The 22,973-nt window shown below is 48.1% G+C and overlaps 1 protein-coding gene across 5 annotated transcripts in view; it reads left to right on the forward strand.

Annotated features, from left to right (window-relative positions):
- The window catches only part of Fndc3b (fibronectin type III domain containing 3B), a 292,925-nt gene that overhangs the window by 232,582 nt on the left and 37,370 nt on the right, over positions 1-22,973 (forward strand). For all 5 annotated transcript variants that reach the window (XM_087899629.1, XM_087899628.1, XM_087899630.1 and 2 more), the window contains 10 exons: positions 7,826-7,950; positions 8,986-9,160; positions 10,977-11,063; positions 12,575-12,713; positions 14,605-14,676; positions 16,796-16,914; positions 18,160-18,265; positions 19,286-19,458; positions 20,702-20,815; positions 21,033-21,182. In XM_087899629.1, the coding sequence (XP_087755755.1) occupies positions 7,826-7,950; positions 8,986-9,160; positions 10,977-11,063; positions 12,575-12,713; positions 14,605-14,676; positions 16,796-16,914; positions 18,160-18,265; positions 19,286-19,458; positions 20,702-20,815; positions 21,033-21,182 (1,260 nt within the window). The remainder of the gene's footprint in view (positions 1-7,825; positions 7,951-8,985; positions 9,161-10,976; positions 11,064-12,574; positions 12,714-14,604; positions 14,677-16,795; positions 16,915-18,159; positions 18,266-19,285; positions 19,459-20,701; positions 20,816-21,032; positions 21,183-22,973) is intronic.

A 22,973-nucleotide genomic window follows, 5' to 3' on the forward strand; every position in this document is an offset into this window, starting at 1 on the left:
CCTTGGAATCGCATGCTAACGAGTTTTATCCCAGGGACTGGGAATGTGGCTCAGTAGTGCAGCACCTGTCTGCTGTGCCAGGGCCTTTCGGTTCCACCCTCAGGACTATAAAAAAAAAAAAAAAAGAAAAAGAAAAGAAAAAGAAAGAAAGAAGCAAGAGTTTTATTTGGTCTAAATTGTAATTCTGTAGATGAAATAACGGCATTGCTGCAGGTGCAGTTTGGGTTAATCATTGTTGTCTAGGAGTTTGGTGATGATTTCAGCATCTGCAGTAACAGGTGACCACAACAATGGCTTGCAGTGATCACAATTTTCAGTTAGTTTTTGAGACAGAGATTCATGTGTCCCAAACTGACCTCAAATTTGTTCTGTAGACTAGTTTGTCTTTAAACTCCTGACACCCTGCCTTTGCCTCTATGTGCAGGGATTGCAGATGTGTGGGCTCACCCCATTTATGTGATGCTGGGGATCAGACCCAGGTCTCCGTGTGCTAGGAGAGCACTCTGCCGGACGACAGCATCCCAGCCCTACCGACTCTTGCTTGTGTTCATGGATCCTGGAGTAGGGATTGCACTGAACTCATGGATGGGTAGTCAGCTCTGTGGAGTCCCGAGTTGCAGCTGGGAGGGCCCTTTGGCTGAGTGGGAGTCCTTCTGAGCAACTTGGTTCTCTGGTCTAGAAGCCATTAATGGATTTAGGATTTCTCACAGCATGGTGGTCTCGGAGTGGTCAGGATTACAAAGTGAATGTTCTTACGAAGAGGCAGATGCTTCGTTTGTCTCTGTTCCAGAAGCTGTGTGTGTCCCTCCTTTACCTTCGTTCTGAGAGACACAAGCCCTGTGCTGTGAGGCCTGAAGAACGGCTTTATGTTTCCACAGATAGAGCATAAAAGCGTCCCATGTCCCAGGTCACTCCTTTGTGTCATAGGCTTCTCTTGACTGCCTTAGTCCTGACAGACACCACCGGATGCCCAGCGCTGTGCCCTCAGGCTGTCAGATACAAGATCACAGACTTTTGAGCACAGAATGGTTTTTCTACTCCTGCTTTTCTGTTGTGTGTCCAGGCGAGAAAGAAGAATGGGAGAAACAGGTATCAGAAATGTAGTCAGAGAACACAGGAGGCAGAGAGGGTACCCCGTGCAAGTCCCAGGCCAACCAGAACTCTGAAGTGAGACCCTGTCACAGTGACAGAGAGAAGCAGAGACAGACAGAGAGAGCCAGAGAGGAGGGATTCGGTAAGAGGGCAGGACAAGACCCTCAGTGCAGCCCAGCAAGCTGGAAGAGTGTACCCCTGGTTCTTCTGTGCCCCAAAAAGAAAGGCGCTGTGCCTGCTCTCTGAAGGTGTCAGACCCCACCGCTGAGTGTCTGCTGCTCCTGAGAAGTGGATCCCGTGTCCCACTTCTCGGGTGACTCACCACAGTTCAGCAAAGTGGTTCCTTTGGTTGGGGGTAAATTACTTTCCCAAAACTATAAACTTACTTTATAACCAACTTTAATTTTAAGCTGTAGATTAGAAAAATAGAAATATTTAAATAGGCACTAAGGGGGTAAGAGAAACATGTCGTCCAATTCTCAAAATCTCTTCCCCAAATCTCACTTTAAGATAAAGTGTACAGTGAGACATCTGAACTGCCTGGGGAAAGGGTCTCTGTCCCTAGAGTGCCCATCCTGTCCTCAGAGTTTGCAGAAGTAGGTCCTGCTCTGCTGTGTCCACACAGGCGCCTCCCTGAACTCCCTTCTCGCCCTTACCTATCCATGCTTGAACACTTTCCCAGGCCAGAGAAAGCTGCCGGTGATTGCCATTCCTCTGAGAGCAGGACCCCGGAGAGTGTAGAGTTACAAGCAGCCAAATGGGGTATGGGGGGATGGGGGGACACATGCTGACCATGGGGGTTCAGTTCTGTTAGAAGGCTATTCTCCCTGAAGATGGTGGACTCCTTTAGAATGTGCATAAAGAGAAGCAATTGCTTGCCCGGTTCAGATGAAGTGTGCAGCCTAGGCCAGTTGAACCGTAGCCATACTGTGATGGTGACCAGGCTTCCACAAGCACAATGTGGGGTTCAGGGGGTGAACTGAGTGGCATTTTCTTCCAAAAGAAGAGGAAAAAGGAACAGGGATGGGCTCTCAGGAATGGGAAGGTCTGAAGATGCCGTGAACACAAGCCAGCTGGCTGGCAAGTCCTCGTCCTTTTCCTCGAGAGCAGTTTTGACCAGGAGCTTGTGGGGCGGGGACAGCATCTGAGCCCTGCTCAGAAAATAGCTCCGAGGGTGATGAGCTGGTACCACTGGGCTACAAAGGGGTGGGGATCGTGAAACCTGGAGAAGGAAGCGGCTCGAGATTGGAAGTGAAGCACCTCAAGGCTGGTCTGCACCCAATTTGCTCCCAAGACGGTCTCACATTCTAGTAAAGATTAATGCTGCCCTGGAATGAACTCAGGGTGAGCTGTGGAAACACGCATCGCTGCATGCCACAGTTTATGAACGGAAGCAAGCCAGTGAGCCTGAAAGGCAGCCTTTCTTTGGGATTCACAGGCTCTGGCAGTGCAGTCAGGTCAGACCATGGCAGGGGTTACTTCAGTTCATGTCAAAGTAAGTCAGTAGCCTCGTAGCCAGGTCTGCCTTAAAATGACCAAGGGTGTGAGCTTGGCTACTCTTTCTCATTTTTCCAATTGGAACAAACTTGTCATTCATTTCCTACCAAGGACAGCACAGAGCCTGCCTTCCAGTCTACTGCTCCAGACTGCATGTGTTCAACATGCCTGGTTTACCAAGCTGCAGTCCTGCTGCTGCTGGGGACCTGACTCTCTGTGCACCACACCTCAGAGAGCCCAGCAGGGGTGACCAATCAGAGCCTGGCCTGGTCACAGCTCTTCTGCTGCCCATCGTTGACCAGATTATTGATGAGAGCAGACCTGAAATACCTAGGGATATTATCCATTCCTCTTAAGGCCATTGTAGCAGAGAACTTTGCAGTGACTGACTTCAGTTATGGGGGGGAAAGTTGCCTCGGTAAGAAGGTTAAATGCTTGCTATGTAAGCATACTACCTGAATCCAACTCCCCCAAACCATGTAAAAGCCATGATGGACACAGCCCCAGCTAGGAAGGCAGAGAGCCTAGCCAAGTCAGACCCAGTGAGAAACTGTCTTTAAAGGGGTTGGACAGTGCCCAAGGATCAATACCCAGATTGTCCTCTGGCTCTATACTCACATTCAGATGAGTGCAACTGTGCATATATGCACACAAACACACAGTTTTCTAGGTGAAACATCTCAGCAAACCTATGGCACTTTAGTTAGGTCTTGTTAGAAGTGAGAACATGCCATAGCTTCTCTCTCTCTCTCTCTCTCTCTCTCTCTCTCTCTCTCTCTCTCCCCTTTTCCCCTCCCCCCTCCCCTTCTACCTCCCTCTCTCTGTCTTCTCTCCTCTTTCTCTTTCAGAATCCTATTAAATGTAAAAGGGATGATCTACACAATGTAAACCTTCACTGACAGGGACAGTTTTTATGGATTTAATTTCTGATTTAAAAAAATCATGAGCATTTATATTGTCCTTCCTGTCAGTTTGTAGGAATTTTTCTGTCTTTAAGAATTAGCTGTTTGTTTTTTTTTTTTAATCATGTCTACCTCTGCCCACAGAAAATAGTATTTCACTCGTAGATGTTACTAGCCCAGGATCCTACTTGGTTTGTTACCATTTCCCCAAACCTCCTATGAATTATTGGGGGGAGGGTCTTTTATAAATGGTATTTGTTGATTTCTCTTTTTTTCTTCTGCATTTTCAACACTATTTGCCTCTCCATGTAGAAGTCAGGCTGGTGGACAGACCAGCAAGAGGTGTGTGTCACCGCATTTGCCCCCAGCCCAGTGTCTTGCTGCATCTCTGCTCTCTAACCTCTCCCTGGTCCCTTTGGGAGCAGCAACAGCTTTCGTGGATGTTGGTTTTTCTTTTCTTTCCAGTACCTCTCAGTAGGAAACCTGTCACACATGAATGTTTTCTTTGTTCAGAAACCTCTCTATCATCTGAAATATTTTGACAGCCTGCCTGCTCTTGGATTTGCTTTATACTCAGGGACTTCTGACAAGGTTTGATTCTTTAACCCTGCAAAGTTTAATCACCGGATCAAACTCGACAAATACTGCTTCTGAAATTCAATTCCAAGGTCCAACCAACTCTAAATCTTTCTACATATTCCTAAGTTTTAGTTGCGTCAAAGAACATCTTGGGGTTGTTATTGCATGAAAGGTTGGAGGAGGGGGAGAGAGAGAGCGAGAGAGAGAGAGAGAGAGAGAGAGAGAGAGAGAGAGAGAGAGAGCGAACCCAGTGGTTAGAGGCATGTAACTGCTCAGACAGGAATATCAGTCCCAGCACCACACCCATGCCTCACTTCTGCCTTGAGCCCCAGCCCCGGAGCTCTGACGCCCTCTTCTGACCTTAACAAGAACTACACACAAACACACTTGATGTAAAAGGAAAAAGAAATAAGAAGGAAAGTTTGGATATTATGTCTAAAGCCATCAGAGCGATGTCTTGAAGGACGCAGGATGTTTCTATCCCCAGGTCTCCAGTGAGCACCACAGCCACGCCCCTTGAAAAGCAAACACTAGTGTCTCCTGCAGACAACTCTCCACTTTTATTTAAATCATAGACAATATGACTTTTACTTGTTAAAACAAATTGACTGGTAAGGAAAAGACTCTTTTATTTACTGGCTATAGTTCTAAGTACCAGAAATAGGTAATGGACAGACATAGAAAAATGAAAAAAGAGGCACTTGGGTTAGCCAAGGTTTGGAATGGTAGCAGCTCCTTTGGCAGGGCCGCCCCGCCTTTCTCACACTGTTTACTTGGAGCTCTGCAGTAGAGGTGGAAGTAAGGCAGATCCAACTTCTACTGAAAGGAACACAAACACACTGGGTTGCTCATGTGGTATAATCAGACACTGGCCATAATTTGGCAAATAGATATATAAAGTTTTCCTATGAATAAATATACTATACCAACCTTAGCACTCAAGATGAAGATCAGCGTACATCAGCAGTGAACCAACACACAACAGTTTACTCTGTCGCGATGGAAGAGTCTTCACTTTTTATCCTCTACCTCCATAGTTGAACCTGAATGTATTTTGAACCCTTAACAAAAAGAACTTTGAATCTTCAATACTGTTGGGGCTTCTGTCAAAGACAGTGCCATCTTGCTTGGGGAGGAGATGGGCAGTTGGGTTATAAGCAGTGTGGTTTGCACTGTTGTGTTGAGTCTGTCTACTCCAGTGCACCTGTCTGTAATTATTTGTCACCTAGAGTATGATGTTCTCTCAGTCTGTGCTCACAGCCTGCTTACCAAAAGGAGACGCTTAAACTGGCTTAGAAGTAAACTGCCAGCTTCCTGATTTAGGATGTGATTGGAGCATCTCATATGTGCTCCTGGGGTCTCTGAGAGTCTCAGATGTGCTCCTGGGGTCTCTGAGAGTCTCAGATGTGCTCCTGGAGTCTCTGAGAGTCTCAGATGTGCTCCTGGGGTCTCTGAGAGTCTCAGATGTGCTCCTGGGGTCTCTGAGAGTCTCAGATGTGCTCCTGGGGTCTCTGAGAGTCTCAGATGTGTTCCTGGGGTCTCTGGGAGTCTCAGATGTGCTCCTGGAGTCTCTGAGAGTCTCAGATGTGTTCTTGGAGTCTCTGGATCAATGAGAATGTTGGCTCTGTTGTGGATTTGTTAGTTAGTTCATATGTGAGCTTGTTTTGTTTTGTCTGGAAAAGGGTTTTTCTACGTAGCCCTAACTGACCTCAAACTCAGTGTGTAGACCAGGTTGATCTATCTTATGGTTATCATCTTGCTTGTGCCTCGTGATGTTGGGATTGCATGTGTGCACCACCGTGCCAGGCTAGTGTGTTTACTTGTTTGTTTTCATTGTCCACTAATAAGATAATATGCACTGTGTGTGGAAATACTGTTCTAGAAAACTGCTTATATGAATTTTCTATATCTGTGGTTATAGCCCAATTTAAATGACCCTTTTCCTTAACTGTGGCACTGTAAGATCCCACTGAAGCACTCAGCCTAGTGACTTAGGTAAGCTTGCTTCTGTCACTAACTCCTAATCCCCTCACTCCATTTTATTGTAAGGCAGGGTCTCCATAACTCCTTACACTGGCCTTGAACTTTTGACCCTCCCTTTAACTTGTCAACCTCCTGAGTAGCTGGGTTACAGCCTAAGTCATGTATGGGAACCAGACACCTTACTCGGTTTTCTTTTTACACAAAAGAACTTGTGTGAGGGTCCCCTTTCTCTCTTGATCCGTCGGCCATCAGTCCGAGAGGGTAAAGAGACAGAAGGGGCTTTGTATGTGAGCACAAATGGGGACAGCCTTCCCCGAGACAGATTTTGGTGAAACAGCTCAATTTTATTCTAGAGTTCAAGGAATATATAGGACTGGGGAGCCTGGGGACAAACCCTTGTCTGTGTTAAGCAGCACACTTCTGTCACAAGGCTTGGTGTGTGGCAGAAAGGTCCTGTAACAGAACTAGAGCAAATCTTCTTAGCCGGGATCTGTGCCAAGGGGCAAGCTAAAGATGAAACAGGAATCTGGTTTTAGAGCCAGGCATCTGGTTTAGAGACAGCTTTCAGATAAGGTCAGTCCTCTAGGCCCAGGGACATCATCCTCCAGATAAGGGCAGGTAGAGAGCAGGAAGCCTGGTTGGGGAGGGAGGGAGTTTCCATATTGCTGAGCTTAGAGGAAACTGCCAGGCTATGGCAGACTGTGACCTCTGACAAGCCAGCAATGTATTCCAACAAACTTGAAACATATTCATAAAAAACTTAGAATGAATGAAGTGGGGAGGGGGAAGGGAAGGAGGGGTATGTATACTTTCAACCAATCTTCCAAGGATTAACAGACACTGAAGTTCAAGTCCATGTGTAGTTGGACTCTTTTGGGAAGAAAACAGATGTGTACGAAGACTGTGATCCGCTTTTAGGGAGCCATAAACAAACAGCTCATTGTCACTGTAATGTATATGTCGAGTCTTTGGGCCACCGTGACAGAAGAGACAAACACCTGCCTGGTGTTCAGCCGTAGGGACAGGTCTTTGGAGTGTGTGAGGACTCCTGAGAAAGACCAGGCCACTTCCAGGGTGGCGAGCCTCAGCTCTGTCAGAAACTTACATGCTCGACTGACCAGGACACCCACCCAGGATCTTAGTGGTGGTCCCTATGATACTGTCAACCAAAACTGTTAGAAGTGCAAGTCCAAAGGGCTCTGGGCCTCGGTGGTAGGCCTGTGGGGGCTTTTTATGTAGTACTGAAGAGTTCCACAATAGCCTGGAATGGAGTATAACAAAGGTTTGTTTATTTGGGGATAAACTCACAGTAAAGGTAGCAATCCGCAGTCCTCTGTGTGCTGGGAACTGGAACCGAATCCAGCAGAAGAAAAGGGGCCATGCACACTTTCTGTCTGCATTTATAGTACATGAGAACACTCCCAAAGTGGGCTGGTGTCTTAAAGGCTATTGGCTGAAGGAGCTCCCCCAACGTGTATGCTCCACATAGGTCCCTCTCTGCATATCTTCTTCTGTTGCTAGTTTACCCAAACTGAAAATTTCAACAGTTGTTTAAAAATGCTTCTTCATTTTCTTATGTAATTTGATTTCTTTATTTGCATCCATTTGGAAAATCACAGCAAAACCCCATTTATTTGTACAATAATTTTAAAAATTTTTCAATGAATAAATCAATAAAGCTAATGATAAAAATAAACAGGAAAGTTAAGAGTGTGTTGCACTGGGTGCCGTTCTTCTAGATAATAATCCTGTCCTCATCTCTGCTCTTCCAGGGAAAGAGGAATAGTGGCTTCAGACAGTGTTTCTTTGGGAACCAGAAGCATTGCAAGTTGACAAAACTCTGTCCAGCCGTGGGCTACACCTTCAGACTTGCTGCTCGGAATGACATCGGCACCAGGTATGGCCTCTCCTCTGCTTCTAGCTCTTCAGCCTTCAAGACATGCATGATTCTGGCTGTCTCTCACATTGCCTGAAGGTTTGAGGAAGCCACCTCCACACTGAGAGGAAGTCCTAAGGAGGGAGAAGGCCTCTAAGGTGACAACACACCGGCCTGTGCTCAGCCCCACTAGTGGTCCTAGGGACCAAGGGGAAGGTAGCAGTAGAACTCCGTGAAGGAAGCCCTCCCCTTGCCCCGCCCAACACCCAGTCCTTGGTCTGTATCACCGTCCTGCAGGTCTTCCCTTTTCATGTGTGCGACTGTTGCTAATAAAAAGAAAGCTCTGCTGAGCAAATGTTATCGCCAAGTTATCGAATCAGGGAAAACCCAGGCTACTTTGTCTGCAGGTGTCTCCAGGCTGCAGGAGGAAGGGAAGAAGGGGACCTGACCAAAGAGACCATTGATTAAGGGGCTTTGAAAAAAGGCCATGTCTCAGTTCTTGCTATGTAACTGTTGATCAAGGGGAAAATCTCTTCATTTCATGACTGCACCTTAGGGACTAAGCCTTTAGTGGACCCACCTGGAGATCCTCCTGTACCATCAGGAGGTCTCAGAACTGCTCCCAGTGCCTGGAAAGCAGCGTAGCTCAAGGGTGTCCTGACCAGAAAAGTTGGAATGATAAGGCTTCTACGGTTCAGGAATTCTGAAGGGAATTAGAAGCACCACAGACTTGAAAAGCTGTTTGTAACCCCATGTTCCTTCAACACCGTGACTTGTTTGTACACAGTCATCCAGACTCTCGGTAGCCGCTGCTCTAACATTGATGAATGTGCTGCCATGCTGTGCCTTTGAGGGAATAATACCATAAGCCTGTTTTCTTATAGCTTGGCGTGCTTTCATAAAATGCAGATTCTAGGGGCACAAGAGGACAATTGAAAGCTGTGGTGGGAAATGTCCACCCCACGCCAGTGGGGCTGGGTAGAGGCATGTCTCCCCTCCTTTAAAGCACCAGGACTCCCGACATGGTCCTCAGGTGTCATCTGTTCATCTCTGCAGTGGTTACAGCCAGGAGGTGGTATGCTATACGCTGGGAAACATCCCACAGATGCCCTCAGCACCCAGGCTCGTCCGAGCTGGCGTCACCTGGATCACACTGCAGTGGTCCAGGCCTGAAGGCTGCTCGCCGGAGGAAGTGATTACGTACACCCTGGACATCCAGGAGGATGAAAACGTGAGTCTTGCTCGCTCTACACCTGCAAAGCTTCAGGACATCTTATGGCCCAAAGTCAAGGCTGCTCTTCGTTCTTCCACTGCTGTCATTGCTGTGAAGGTCCAGCTGTCCTTCCCCAGCTCAGCACATGGCTGCTGGTCCTTTCTGCTGCAGTCACCCTATGACCCCAGATACAACCAACCAGCAAACCTTTTAAACTGTCCTTCAGATTATCCAGACTCTAACAGACGTTCACCACCTCCACAGCTGAGAAAGCCTCCTAGGCAGCCTTCCCCTTGCTCGGAATGATTGCAGTGGCCCCAGCTGTGCCCCAACGTCACTCAGGTGTTCTGTGGTCACTATCACAGAGCCCAGGCGACCCAGACACCCGTTTGCAAAGGGGCCACAGTTCTCTAATGCCCACCCTCACTGGCCTATGTCCTTGTTCCTTATCCCACTATGACCTGGCCTTGTGAATCTGCATTTCCTGGGTTCTCCTTCAGGGGGCCCCTTGAAGATACCTTTCTCACTTTCCTGGTTTCCTTTGGGTCTGCTCTCACATCTCAGCAAATATCCTCCTAGAATAGCCCTTACCTGACCACTCTGGACAATCTCGGCCATGTGGAACTCTCTGCAATGGTCGATATTTCCTGTAGTTTATGCGGAATGTGTGGCTGTGAGCATTTGAAATATGGCTGCAGACTAAAGGAGTTTTTGATTGTATTAAGCTTCAATCCCAAGAGCCACCAACTCTTGTTGCCGTGACAGCATCTCAGGGGCTCCAGCAGCCTGCCTCTTGCCTTCCTGTGCCTTCACAGCCCACATGGCATGCCTTCTCAGTGTGTAGGGCTTTCTATTTTCAGTTGCCTTCTTTAGCTGATATGCAGACCAGGCTTTGTATGTCTTTTAGCGGGACTGATTCTCGAGAGCCTGAAGCAAGCCTGTGCGCAGATGTTGCCTTGGATGGAGGGAGGGAGGGAGGGAGTATTGACAGAGGTTTCTGTCCCGCCTGGTCCCACAGCTGTTCAGTTCCAAAGACACACAGAGGCCTACATTAATTATAAACTGGTTAGCCTATTAACTCAGGCTTCTTATTAACTCTTATAACTTAACATTAACCCATAATTAGTGTCTGTGTTAGTCACATGGCTTAGTACCCTTTATCAGTGAGGCATTCTCATCTTGCTTCCTCTGTGTCTGGGTGACGACTACAGACCGACCCTTTCCTCTTCCCAGAATTCTCCTGTTTTGGTCGCCCTGCCTATACTTCCTGCCTGGCTACTGGCCAATCAACATTTTATTAAACAAGTACAAGAGACAAATCTTTACAGGGTACAGGACCATGGTCCTGCAGGAAGGGAGGGAGGGTAGAAAACGCTATGGATTGAATTCAGTATACTTGCCTGCTGTGGTAAGGTCTATCCTGAAGGAGTATGTCCTTTGCCACCCAAGCCTAGCTTTCTCCTCTAACAAGAAGAGAGTGCTGCAGCTCAGGGACCCTGCCTGCCTGCTATGGTGCAGCCCCTTTGCAGTGTCTGCTTTCCCGACAGCAGGCTTTTCTCTTGATAAATTAATTGTTAAATAAAAATATGTCACATGCTTACTGCTTTGTCATATTACAGTTGGCCAGAGCCAGGCTACACTGCCGTGTGACAAATGAGACCTAAATTTAAGTTAGAAAGCTGTCCATGGCGTGACTGGTCCTTCTTCAGCTATGGCTGCCAGCCTCTGGGCTCATGGTAGCGATAGGAAGCCACGGTAAAAAGTCCTGGGTCCTTTGGAATTCGAGGTGTGGGTATGAAGATTCTAATGTCTCTTTCTGCCTTTGGCTTTTCAGGATAACCATTTCCACCCGAAGTACAGTGGAGAAGATCTGACCTGTACTGTAAAAAATCTCAAAAGAAGCACACAGTACAAGTTCAGGGTGAGTCTCATCGCCTCGGCACTAACTCTGACATTTTTAGTGTTTCCCCACTTACATTCCCAGTGGAGTCTGTAGTCAAGAAGGGGTACAGTGGGCGGCACCTTCAAAGAAGCAGGCGTACTCTCTAGTCAGAAAACCATGCAAGAAGATGCAGTTGCAGTGAGGGCAGGTATGCACCCAGGAAGACCCTAACTTGACACTGTGTGTCCCCCGCCCTCACTGGGGACTCCTGACTCTGTGTGCCCCGCCTTCACTGGGGACTCCTGACTCTGTGTGTCCTGCCCTCACTGGGGACTCCTGACTCTGTGTCCCTCCCTCACTGGGGACTCCTGACTCTGTGTATCTCTACCCTTGCTGGCCATGCACTCCTTCCCAGTGCTGTCTTCTCATGCTCTGCCCTCTGACCATTCCTCCCATTTTAGTCTTCTCTCCCATTCCCCACCCCTTGCTCAGCTTAGCCCGGAGGTTCTCAACCTTTTAATACAGCTCCTCACGTGGTGGTGACCTCCAGCCACACATTTACTTTTATTGCTACTTAATAGCTGTAATCCTGCTACTATTATGAATCATAATGTAAATGCCTAATATGCAGGCCGTCTTATAGGCGACCCCTGTGCAAGTATCATTTGACCCACAGGTGGAGAGCCGCGGGCCTATAAAGAGGCACCGCTAATGTTACAGTAAGGATCCGTGTCAGAGCCGCAAGCGTGAAGCTGGTTTGCATTGCTCACGCAGTGCGTCCTCTGTTGGTCCTGTGCACAGCACTCTGCTTCCTCGTATGCCCTGAGGGTTCTCCACCCTCGCTTCTCTAATTTTAGGACAAAGTAATTTAATTTGGCATGTAGTCACCCCAATATTTGTCAAATTATCAAGCGGAGTGTTGAGACTGACTATTTGAGGAATATAATTGTTTTGGGTATGCTAAAAATACCAATGTTGGCTCCCAGATCATAGCTGTGCTGCTGCTATTCTCCACCAGATGGCACTGCTTGACTCTTCCATAAGTTAAGTTTTTGTCTGACTTACCCATGTTTTCACCAAACAGCACAGCATAGGTGGAAACATTCTGATTTTAAGTAAGTATACTTCCACTACAGCCTCCTCTTCCCCCTCCTTTATTGAAACATGGCCTTACTCTATTTCAGAATTGCCTGGAACTTGCTACATAGCCTAGAATGGTTTCAACCTCCCACATGCTAGGATTATAGGCATGCACCATTACCCTAGGCTTATATTTCTTCCTATAAGGATATACAAATATCCTTAGCTAAAACTACTTTATAGTTTTAGTTTTAATTGTTAATAACCAAATATCAGCAAAATGAATGACGACAAACACATCGACTGTCTGAAGAAAGCAAGCACTGGCTGGGTGGCTGGCTGGATGGATGGTGGCTGGGTGGCTGGGCATCAGTCCCCACGTCTGGCCTTGCTGTCTCAGAGTCCCTGTCGACATTGCTGGAGCCTGTAACTTACGTGTCCTGCTCTTTCTTCTCTTGGCCGTGTTACAGCTGACTGCTTCTAACATGGAAGGGAGAAGCTGCCCAAGTGAAGTCCTGGTTTGTACGACCAGTCCTGACCGGCCTGGACCTCCGACCAGGCCGCTCATTAAAGGGCCAGTCACATCGCACGGCTTCAGCGTCAAGTGGGGTACGTTTTCTGCCTCTGCTGCTGCTTTTCCTTGTTGACGTAATTTCAGTGGTGACAAATCAAACACAGGCACGCAGTATCGTGTATGGGAGCGTCATGCATGTGCTACACATGTGTGAGAAGCATCCTGAGGACTGGAGGAGGCCATGGGATTGGAATGTATGGCCAGACTTTAGTGGACTATTTAAATGAACAATTTTAAGAGTGTCTCATTTATTTAATAATTTTCTTATATTACAGTCTTCCTCCCTTTATAAATACATTGTTGATTTGAATCTGAGGATTCATAATTAGATAATTCATTCTTTAATGACTCACCTTAAAAATTTAATAAGAATACTATTTTTAAATTAATACTGAAATTTCAGATTTAGATATATAATTTTTTAACATGTAAAGTGCTGCAGTGAAATAAGAAAAAATGTGTTGTTTGTTCTGTAGCCACCATGCCGAGCTTCGGGATCTTTTCACTTAGGGCTGAGATACAGCCTGGAAGGACACTGAAGTGCATCTCTGCAGTGTGGCCACTTCAGGGACAGGCATATTCCTTCCTGTGTGGCTGAAACATTTGTGATTGTGTGTGGAGTGGTTAAGACGTCTGTGCTTTGCACTAACGTCATATATGAATATGTGTATATAGCAAGTGAAAGGCAAACAGAAAAACGTAGAGTTCTAAAGGTCCTGTATGTGGGGTGCAGTTCAGAGCACAGGCCATCACTGGACACCAAGTTCAAGTGTGCTGGCTTGAGTTATCAGAGAACGCTGAGGCCCTCTCTCCCTGGAGGACAAGTATGGTTAAGAGCAGGTGAGGGACTTGGGGCTGCCGTGGGTCCTTCCTCCAGGAAGCCTGTCTCGCTGCGTACTCCCTCCTCCTCCTCAGCTCAGTGCTTGGTTTGACCTTATCCTCGCTGTTGTCAATGTCACCATGGAGATCTCGAGTAGTGCAACAATCTGGGAGAGGGAGCTTCCTCAGTCCGTGTGAGGAAAGTCCAGTCTCCCCCATGACCAAGGATGTAGAGGTGGCAGGCTGCTGCCAGGCATGAATTGAATTCTTCACAGTTTGGCAAAATTATTCTGCCTCACGTTTCCATACTCAAAAACCAAAGCTCTTGCAGGCAGAGTCTGTGTCCATTTTTCCAGGGCGACTTAGGGGACTCTGGTAATTGGCAGAGCCCTCATCCCGTGCTGCCTGGTAACACGTTGATCCAGGCTCCATGGTGGGGATAGAGAGCTGATTTGGGAGAAAGTGTGGCGGAGTGAATTTATTCCATTACGAATTTTATTTATTTTATCAGTGCAGTTTTCTTGTCTCTTCCCTTCTCATTTTTCAGAAATATCTGCTTGCCCATAAAATATATGAAGTAAAAATAATAAAACACGATAAATATCTAAACATTTCTACTTTACGTAAAAGTCACTAAATCTTAAAGAGTCACCTCCGATTCTCCAGAGTAAAGTCTTTGTTCTGGACGTCATTTCCCTTGCCTCGTTTTGCGCATGTCTCACTAAGTGAACGCTGACTCTTACACGCCATCCTGCATCTCAGCCACCTTAAGTAGAAGCCTGACAAATGTCACAGTTTCTTGTGACAAATGTCACACTGAGGAGCCAGTGTGGGAAGCGAGGCACTTATACCTGTACTCTCAGTGATAGGGTGCGGTGCCGAGGCAGGAGGATTGCCGAAACTTTGGGACCAGCCTGAAGTATGAGATACTGTCTCAAGAAAAAAAAATTAAAGGGCCAGAGGTCATGATCATAAGGAATTGTGCCTTTTGGTCCAGTCCAGACTGAAGGGCACATAGCAGTAGATTCTTTGGTTCTCTGTGACGATGTTTACCAGTCCCGTCCTGTCCTCTCCTCTCCTCACTGATGGTGTTTGCCTGCTCTCCAGATGCTCCAAAGGACAGTGGCGGCTCAGAAATCCTGAAGTATCTGCTGGAGATCACAGATGGAACTTCTGAAGGTGACAGACACTTCAGGAACTTTTATACAGTGCATTCACACCGTTGAATTCTTGTCCTGATGCGGTCAGACCCTTTCTATAGCAGCAGCCGGCAGCCTTTAGTTCTATGATATACAGCCAGTAGTGTGGTCAAGCTATTTATGTCTGTCTGTCTGTCTGTCTGTCATCTATCTACCTACCTACCTACCTGTCTGTCAATCTACCATCTATCTATGATATATGATATATATAACCTTCCCTCCCTTTCTCCCTCCCTCCCTCCCTCCCTCCCTCCCTCTCACTAGCGTTTGATCTTGAGTTAGTTTTTCTTCAAGCGCTGTCAGCAAGCCCTCTACCCCCAAACTGTACCCCTGAGTACGTCCCAGTTTTCAGACACCACAGTTCATTGCACTTGAAGTGTGAAAACATGCTGGGTTGTTTTGTTTTCTATTTTCTGTGTCAATTATAAGCCACAGGGTAAATGAGCTCTTCCTCCCCTAACCTGCCACACTTCTGGAAATTGTGGGCGGAGGGTCAGAAGTGGTCTCCCTGGCACCCTGCCATGTCCAGTGGCAGCCAAGTCATAGTGTGGCCAGTGATAGAAGTCAGACTTTGATAGTATTTGGTCTCCATGGTGACCCTGGAGTTAGAATCCCATCAGCAGTCTCACTACAAGGATTAAAGTGGAGCCATGGGGCTTGCCGCCACATCTAGTGACCTGAGTTCAGTCCCTGGAACCCATGTTCCAGCTCCACAAGGTTGTCCTGTGAGCACCCCCATGCGCGCTGACATACATGGATGTGAGCGTGCACCCCCAGCACACACAAAAGTCATCATTTAAGAGGGACAGTGCCAGAAAGGAAAATCTTTGGAGCCCTGAAAATGCTCTTGCCTTTCTTTCTAATAAAACTCACTGGGCTTCAATAGATAAAGATAATAGTTGTCAAAACTCTAAACCTGGCCTCACTTTCCCGGTCGGGCTGCTGTAGTCAGTGCTTCTGTCAAGTGTGTGTGCCTGTGCCGAGAGAGCGCCCGGGCCCTGGGGACAGTGGGGCCCTGGGGACAGTGGGGCCCTGGGGACAGTGGGGCGCTGGGGACAGTGACTCTGCTTCGGTCTGTGCACCACAGTCCCCTGGAGCTGTCTTGTTGCTGTCTTTCTTTAAAGCCTGTCAGGGACTACCTTAAGCTGAAAATAGGAGAATTCTATAAGACGGGCACAGCTGTTCTTAACATGAAATCAGTTTCTGCACTAGCGAACACACTTAGTGTTTACATTAAGACTGGGAGAGAAGTCAGTGTCTCCCAGTTGTTTATGGAGAAAGTGTAAGTCTGCTCCCCGTCATCCAGCTCCCTCAGGTACTGAGTCAGTGCACGAGTGAGTGTTATTTTACCTTAGCACCGAAGCTGGCCGTGCATGGGAGTAATTAATAGATCTTTCCATGTCTCATTGTCCTAGCTGTTCCTCAGTGTAGGCTGTCCGCCCCGTAACTCAAGCACTGCTGTCTAACTTCCAAGTTCCCACGGAACTTTGTCCTAACTCTGACGTAATAAGACCTAGGACCACAAGGTAGGGAGGGATAAAGTCTACCGTAATAGCCAGCTGAAGGGATTTGTGGACGTTACTGTATAAAACACCGTAGAACAGGGCGAGCGTGTTTCCCCTAAAACAGCTGGGGGGGGGGGGGGGATTGAAGGGCTGTGTAGAGCGCCCAGCTGGAAACCACATGAGAGAAGATGTCCCTGCAGCCTGACGCTGAAGCAGGAAGTGGCGGGATTGCTTCTCGGTGCTTCTCTCCAGGGGTATCAGCCTGGGGACACCCCCAGCCACCCTGTCTGCTCCCTTCAGCCTGGTCTGCAAAGGTGCAGGTGGCCTGGCTGAAGCACTGTGGGCAGCCCCTGCATAGCTGGTCCTATGGCCTCCTCACCATGGCATTCACGGCTGCTCAATACTGTCTTAGTCCCCGCCTCCTGTGCTAACGCCCATGGCGTATGGCTTCCCACCTCCCTACCTCATGGTCAGCAACATCACAGTGGCCGTAAAAAACGGCCGTGTGTATATTAGTGTTGGGTGGCGCTGTGGAAGCCACTTGGTGTTGTGCCTCAGATGCTGTTTCTAACTTGCATGCGTCTCGTTTCACAGCTGGTCAGTGGGAAGTGGCCTACAGCGGCTCTGCTATGGAGTATGTCTTTACCCACTTGAAGCCTGGCACTTTGTACAGACTGCGGGTCTGCTGCATCAGCACCGGTGGGCACAGTCAGGTTGGTCAATCAGTGTGTGACAGGCCGGACATGTCAGTAACAGTGGACCATGTAGCTGTTCCTTTACTGCAGAACCGTGCAGGTCCTTTACTGCCACCTGCTGGGAGATTGTTGTAAAAGCAATATTGTTGGTTAATGTCCCCTCTTGGTCTGCAGGCTGCAGCCATGTCTCTATCTGTATGAATGCAGATCAACCCGGTGGCATGTCAGGAGGCTTGGTTTCTGCCTCACACAGTGCTCAGAGGTTCCATACAATCCAGTGAATGCATGCAAAGTACTCTTGAAATGAGTGTAGGTGTGGTATTGAGATTCATGAAATAGGCACTGTGTTCAAAGTGTTTTCACCGTAGATGATTTAAAACCATATGATGAGAAAGAGAGATGACCTAGTCACCCGGTAGAAGATTGATTATTGAATATACGGCTTGCCCTGTCTAACATGTTCCTGGATCTTACACACACGCACACCCATGCACGCACACACGCACGCACACATGCACGCACGTTTAGCATAGCTGTTCCCAAAGTCCAGTCAGAACACTCTTCCCCTGTGCGGGGAGCACATCCAGACCATAGCCGTAGAGCCTCAGGGCACCTCCCACGTGAGGGGCTTTGCAGGGCAGCATCTGTGTTACTTGACACAGAGTTCACTTCCCGTCCATCACGGCTCTGGAGGGAACTGGAGCTGCCTGGCTGCACCCCATTTCTTTGATTCTTGTAAGATGGTGAGCTTTTTTACCACCAGCCTGGCACAGCCTGATCCCATCAAAGGGAGGCCTAGTTATTTTAGCGTTTACAGAACTACTGTGAAAGTCAGACTCGGTGGATGAGTGCTCCCTCTGACCCTCCTCTGCCATTTCTGTGACTGGCTGTCCATTAAAGTGCCATTCTTCATTTTATCCATTTGTTGTTTTGTGTTCTCTTGCATCCTCATGAAGGGTCCTTCTAATGTTGACGTAAAGGAAAATAAGTGTGCTTAGAGTGGACGCTTCTCCATCCTAGTACTGTGGCGTCAGAGGGAGCCGCTCTTGCTATAATCGGCACTGTATGCAGTGAGAGCCCACACTTACACATGTAGACAGGCATGGACCCTTCTGAAGAGTTTGATACATGACAGGCACACACATCTAGTATGTAATTCCTTTCTGGTCCCATTTACAGTTGTGGGATAGACGTAGCCTGGTAGGTGAGGTATGAGCAGCTCACAGTAACTAAGCAATGGTCTCTCCGGTGTTTCTCCCACAGTGTTCTGAAAGTCTCCCCGTTCGCACACTAAGCCTTGCGCCAGGTCAGTGCCGACCGCCGAGGGTTTTGGGTAGACCAAAGCACAAAGAAGTCCACTTAGAATGGGGTGAGTGTATAAACCTTCATGTGGGTATCAACCAGGAGGACAGCGGGAAGTAAAGACGCAGTGCTTTGTCACTCGGCTCCAGGGCTTCCTTCTAAAGCTGTGCCCCCTGCTGGCATAACTGTGCTCTCCATAACCTGGGCACCTTGGGCTTCCCTCACCCCACACCTTTTAGCTCCCATTGCTGGGGTGCTGCACACACTGTTGCTACTCCACCTTTCAGAGGCCACATTTCTAGAGGAAATCCAGAATAGCCTGCCTGTGCAGGGATTGTTCAGCCTGTGAAGGAAACATGTGTAAAATGTAGAAATTAAACCAGAAATGGCTCAATGAGTAGCGTTGAGTTCCTCAGTGGGTCCTGGTTCTCCACAGTGTATGCTTCACTGCCCCCAGTGTGCCAGCAGCCCACGTGCGCACACTTCTAGTGTAAATGTGTAGAACGCTAGTAGACAGTTTGGGGTCCCGTAGACTTGGCATGACATCTGACATTAAAAAGATTTTTCCTTCCCTCCTTCCTTCCCTTTCCTTTATTGAAGTGTGATGGTCTTCCTAGTGTTCATTATTCCTTTTTAATATGACCGAACCTGTTTGAACTTCCCTGCTTTGGGTGGCTAGGATCACTCAGGAGGCTCCTCTTGGAATAGAAACACAAAACACTCAATAGTTTCAAATAAACACACTCAAAGGACACACCACCTACATATTTTGAAAAATATTGATAGAAAATCAAATGTAACTCAGTCAACTGAAATCCAAAAACTTCTCCAGTGGCTAAGACAGCACTTGCTGCTAGAGCAGGGGACCCAGGCTCAGTTCCCAGCACCCACATAGCCTCACAGCCACCCATAGCTCCAGTTTCAGTGGCTTTGCTGCCCTCTCTTGGCCTCTGCACCATCCACACACGGTGCACACACATACGTGCAGGCACACACACACAAAAAAAACTGTAAAAATAAAACAAACTTAAAAAGAAATAGAAATCCAGAAACAGTGCTCAAAGATGAAACATTTTTACATCCCCAGACGTCCCTGCATCAGAGAGTGGCTGCGAGGTCTCCGAGTACAGCGTGGAGATGACAGAGCCCGAGGCCGTAGCTTCCGAGGTGTACCATGGGCCCGAGCTGGAGTGTACAGTCGGCAACCTGCTTCCTGGGACTGTGTATCGCTTCCGAGTGCGGGCTCTGAATGACGGAGGGGTGAGTGTGCGGTTACCCCCGTAGTAGGAGTGCATGTACCTCTTCAGCCCCCGAAGTTCCTCAGGAGTATGTGCCCCCTGCCGGCAGCCGCTACACTGTGTAGTAAGATCCTATTTGAGAAGAATTACTGTCACAATTTCCTACAGGCCCGGCACACAAAGGGTCTGCTTCCCTCAGTTAAAGTTCTCTAGGGGAATTAGGCAAAGTGAGTCAGGAGAGCTTTCGCACAGCTGAGGTAGAGCCCAAACCCTCCATTTTAAAAAGCTAGGCATGAGGGAGCATGCTTGTGCTCTCGACACTGAGAAGGTAGAACAGGATACCTGGGGCTTCCGGCCAGCCAGCCTAGCCTACTTAGTGAGGTCCAATCCTGTCTTAGAAAACACGGTAGAAGCAGAGGTTGTCTTCCATCCTCCACACGTACACACAGGTACTGTACACACATGAATGTATACACACCCCCAGAAAGCATTATAACATATTGTCTGTGCATTGAGTTGTTTAGTCCTACAGACAAAGTGGGTGGGGCCTGAGGAGGCAGCTTACTGGTTTCTATTTGATTCCTCTGGAAACTCCACAAGTCTCTGCCTCCTCCTTCTGTCTCATGTGTCTGGTATTGGGGGTCAGAAGTTGAGAGGATGTGTGTCTGTGTAGATCCACAGAGGGACTGTCCTTTTGTCTCCGTGAAGTGGTAGACGAATGGGTTCTTTAAGAGACATTCAGGGGCTTGGAAGTGAGGAGTAGATGGCCCACAAAGGGTGTCAGAGAAGGGCAGAAAAGTGAAAGCATCAGCCAATGCCCGCGGCTCCCAAAGCCTCGGTGGTGTGTACCGATGAGCTCTGTGAGAATTGTTGCATTTCATTAATTGGCAGAGTTTATTTAAAAAGAGAAAAAAGGCTAATTGACAGTATGTGCTGGTCATTGACAATATAAAGAAAAGTCATGTCACATGAGACCCAAGGGCATTCTGAAAACACGGTACAGCAGTGTTGCTTCTCAAAACAGAATCCAAGTAACTAGCGGGCATGGTGGAATGCCTGTAAACCCCGCATTCCGGACACTGGGGCAGGAGCTTCGTGGGTTCAAGACTGACTGGGAATACACGGCAAACTCTTGTCTCCAAAGGGAGAGGGGATGCCAGCAGCCAGAACAAATAACATCAGGTGACTGTGGATGCTGTTGGCCTCTTCTTTAATTATAAGATTTCGATGTTTCACCTGCAGAGACTTGTGTTCTTCTCTTTCAGTACGGCCCCTACTCCGACGTGTCAGAGATCACGACCGCCACGGGGCCGCCTGGGCAGTGCAGAGCACCGTGCATCTCCTTCACGCCTGATGGATGCGTCTTGGTGGGGTGGGAGGTGAGTCCCATGTGTGCTGTCCGTCCCTTTCTGTTGCTTCTGCCTTCACCCCCCCCACACACACACAAAGTTGTATCACTTCCAGCTGTGGAAGTGGTCAGACCTGAGAGGAAGCCGAGTGCCACCCTTCCCTTTGTGTGTGTTGTCCTACCTTGGGCATGCTGCCCTCCTTCCCCTCAGTGAAATGGCTAACTGCAAACAAACGTGTGCCCTGCAGAGTCCCGAGAGCCCTGGTGCTGACATCTCCGAGTACAGGCTGGAATGGGGTGAAGATGAAGACTCCCTAGAACTCATTTACCATGGTCCAGACACCTGCTTTGAGATCCAGGATCTGCTGCCTGCTGCCCAGTATTGCTGCAGACTACAGGTAGGTGACTGTCTGGACACCGCTCGCAAAGGCAGGTGTTCCCCGAAGACCTTGTAGGGGAGGATCACACGGAACAAAAATCCTCTGTGGACAGGGAGAGGGAGCCTTTGGAGCAGTGCTTACCACGCAGACGTGAGGACATGAGTTCAGATCCCTGCAGGCATATAACAACTAGGTGCTATAGCACTTTCTGGAACCCCAGCACTGGGAGTGGATAGACTAGATATGGGTAGGTTTCAAAGAGCTTGTGGTGCAACCAGTAGCCAAACTGGTGAGCTCCACTTTCAGTGAAAGACTTTGTCTCGGAAAATAAGATGGAGAACAGTGCTGAGAATAGAGCAGAGTGATCAGACAGAGCCTGCATCATAGCCCTGTGTGTCTGCCTTGGCAGCCGGGGTCATTTAGAGCCTGTGTGATAGCCCCGTGTGTCTGCCTTGGCAGCCGGGGTCATTTAGAGCCTGTGTGATAGCCCCGTGTGTCTGCCTTGGCAGCCGGGGTCAGACAGCGCCTATGTGATAGCCCCGTGTGTCTGCCTTGGCAGCCGGGGTCAGACAGAGCCTGTGTGATAGCCCCGTGTGTCTGCCTTGGCAGTGGGCGGTAAAAACAGGTTTTTAAATGTCTGTGCTTGTCATGAACTAGAACCTTTGACAGGAGAGTCAGCTGAAGAAATGTCACCAGGAGCAAGTCTCTTCTTACTGACATCTTGGTATCTGTGGACCACATAGAATTACAAATTCCAGCCACTTGACCTTACTGTGTGGTCAAGTCAACCCTGAATATTCTTTTGAATATTTGACATTTCAAAAGAATTCGTTTTTTATAACTCTCCTGTTTTCTAAAAAGTGATTTAAAACATTTTTTGTTTTTCTCAGGAATTTTTGTCTTGTTCCTTGGGAATATTTTAATTAAGTGTCTTAGTTAGTGGTAGAACTGCCCTTTATCCTCAACCATCCCCGACCATGCACACACACTAATGAACAACCAGTAAATATTCACAAGAGGCGTTTGTACATCACGACCATAGTCATGCTCAGTAACAGGTGCTTTTAAGTTTCCTTTGAAAAGTTTGAATCAGAAGTGTGTCAGTCAAGACGGAGTTTTCTACACCGCCAACCAGAGGGAAGTGGGGCAGCGGGCAGAACCCCAGGTAGAGAAAGATCACTGCTGGAAAGGTGTGAGATTCGAGTTAGGTCTGTGTGGTTTGCAGTACTGTGCCAAGGATAGTTTCCGGGATGTTCTGTCTTTTTAAATTTTTTTGGACTTATTTTTATTTTATATGCGTGGTTGTTTGCCTGAATGCTTGTATACCACATGCACGCAGTGTCCCCATAGGCCTGAAGAAGGGCGATAGCTAGAGCTGGCTGTGAACTGTCACTTGGGTCCTGGCACTTGACAGGGGTCCTCTGGAAGTATAGACAGCACACTTAGCCGCCGAGCCTTTTCTCCGGGCCCAGCTGCCTGCTTTTGATTGTTACCTCTGATGTGTAGCTGTGGGCATTAGGGGAAGCATGGGAAGAGCTGTGCAGACGTTAGTGTTCCTGCGGCTCTCCGTGAGTCCAGAGCTTGCTCAGAGAGCTTCTGTTGTGGCTTTTCCTAGTGCTGGCCCCTGTGGCTTTACCACCCCTTCACCAGTACAGTAGGACCGTCATCCCGGGGCTCGGCTGTGCCAGCCCATGGGACACTGGGGGAACCGGCTTCCTGTCCCTGTGCAGAGAGGAACCCTGCTGCCATTGTGTCTTACTTCTTCAAGTCCTTGTAACAAGTTTATATCTAAATAAACTCTGGCATGCA

The sequence above is a fragment of the Myodes glareolus genome, chromosome 20 (assembly GCF_982192425.1).
Source record: "Myodes glareolus chromosome 20, mMyoGla1.1, whole genome shotgun sequence".
NCBI lineage: Eukaryota > Metazoa > Chordata > Mammalia > Rodentia > Cricetidae > Myodes > Myodes glareolus.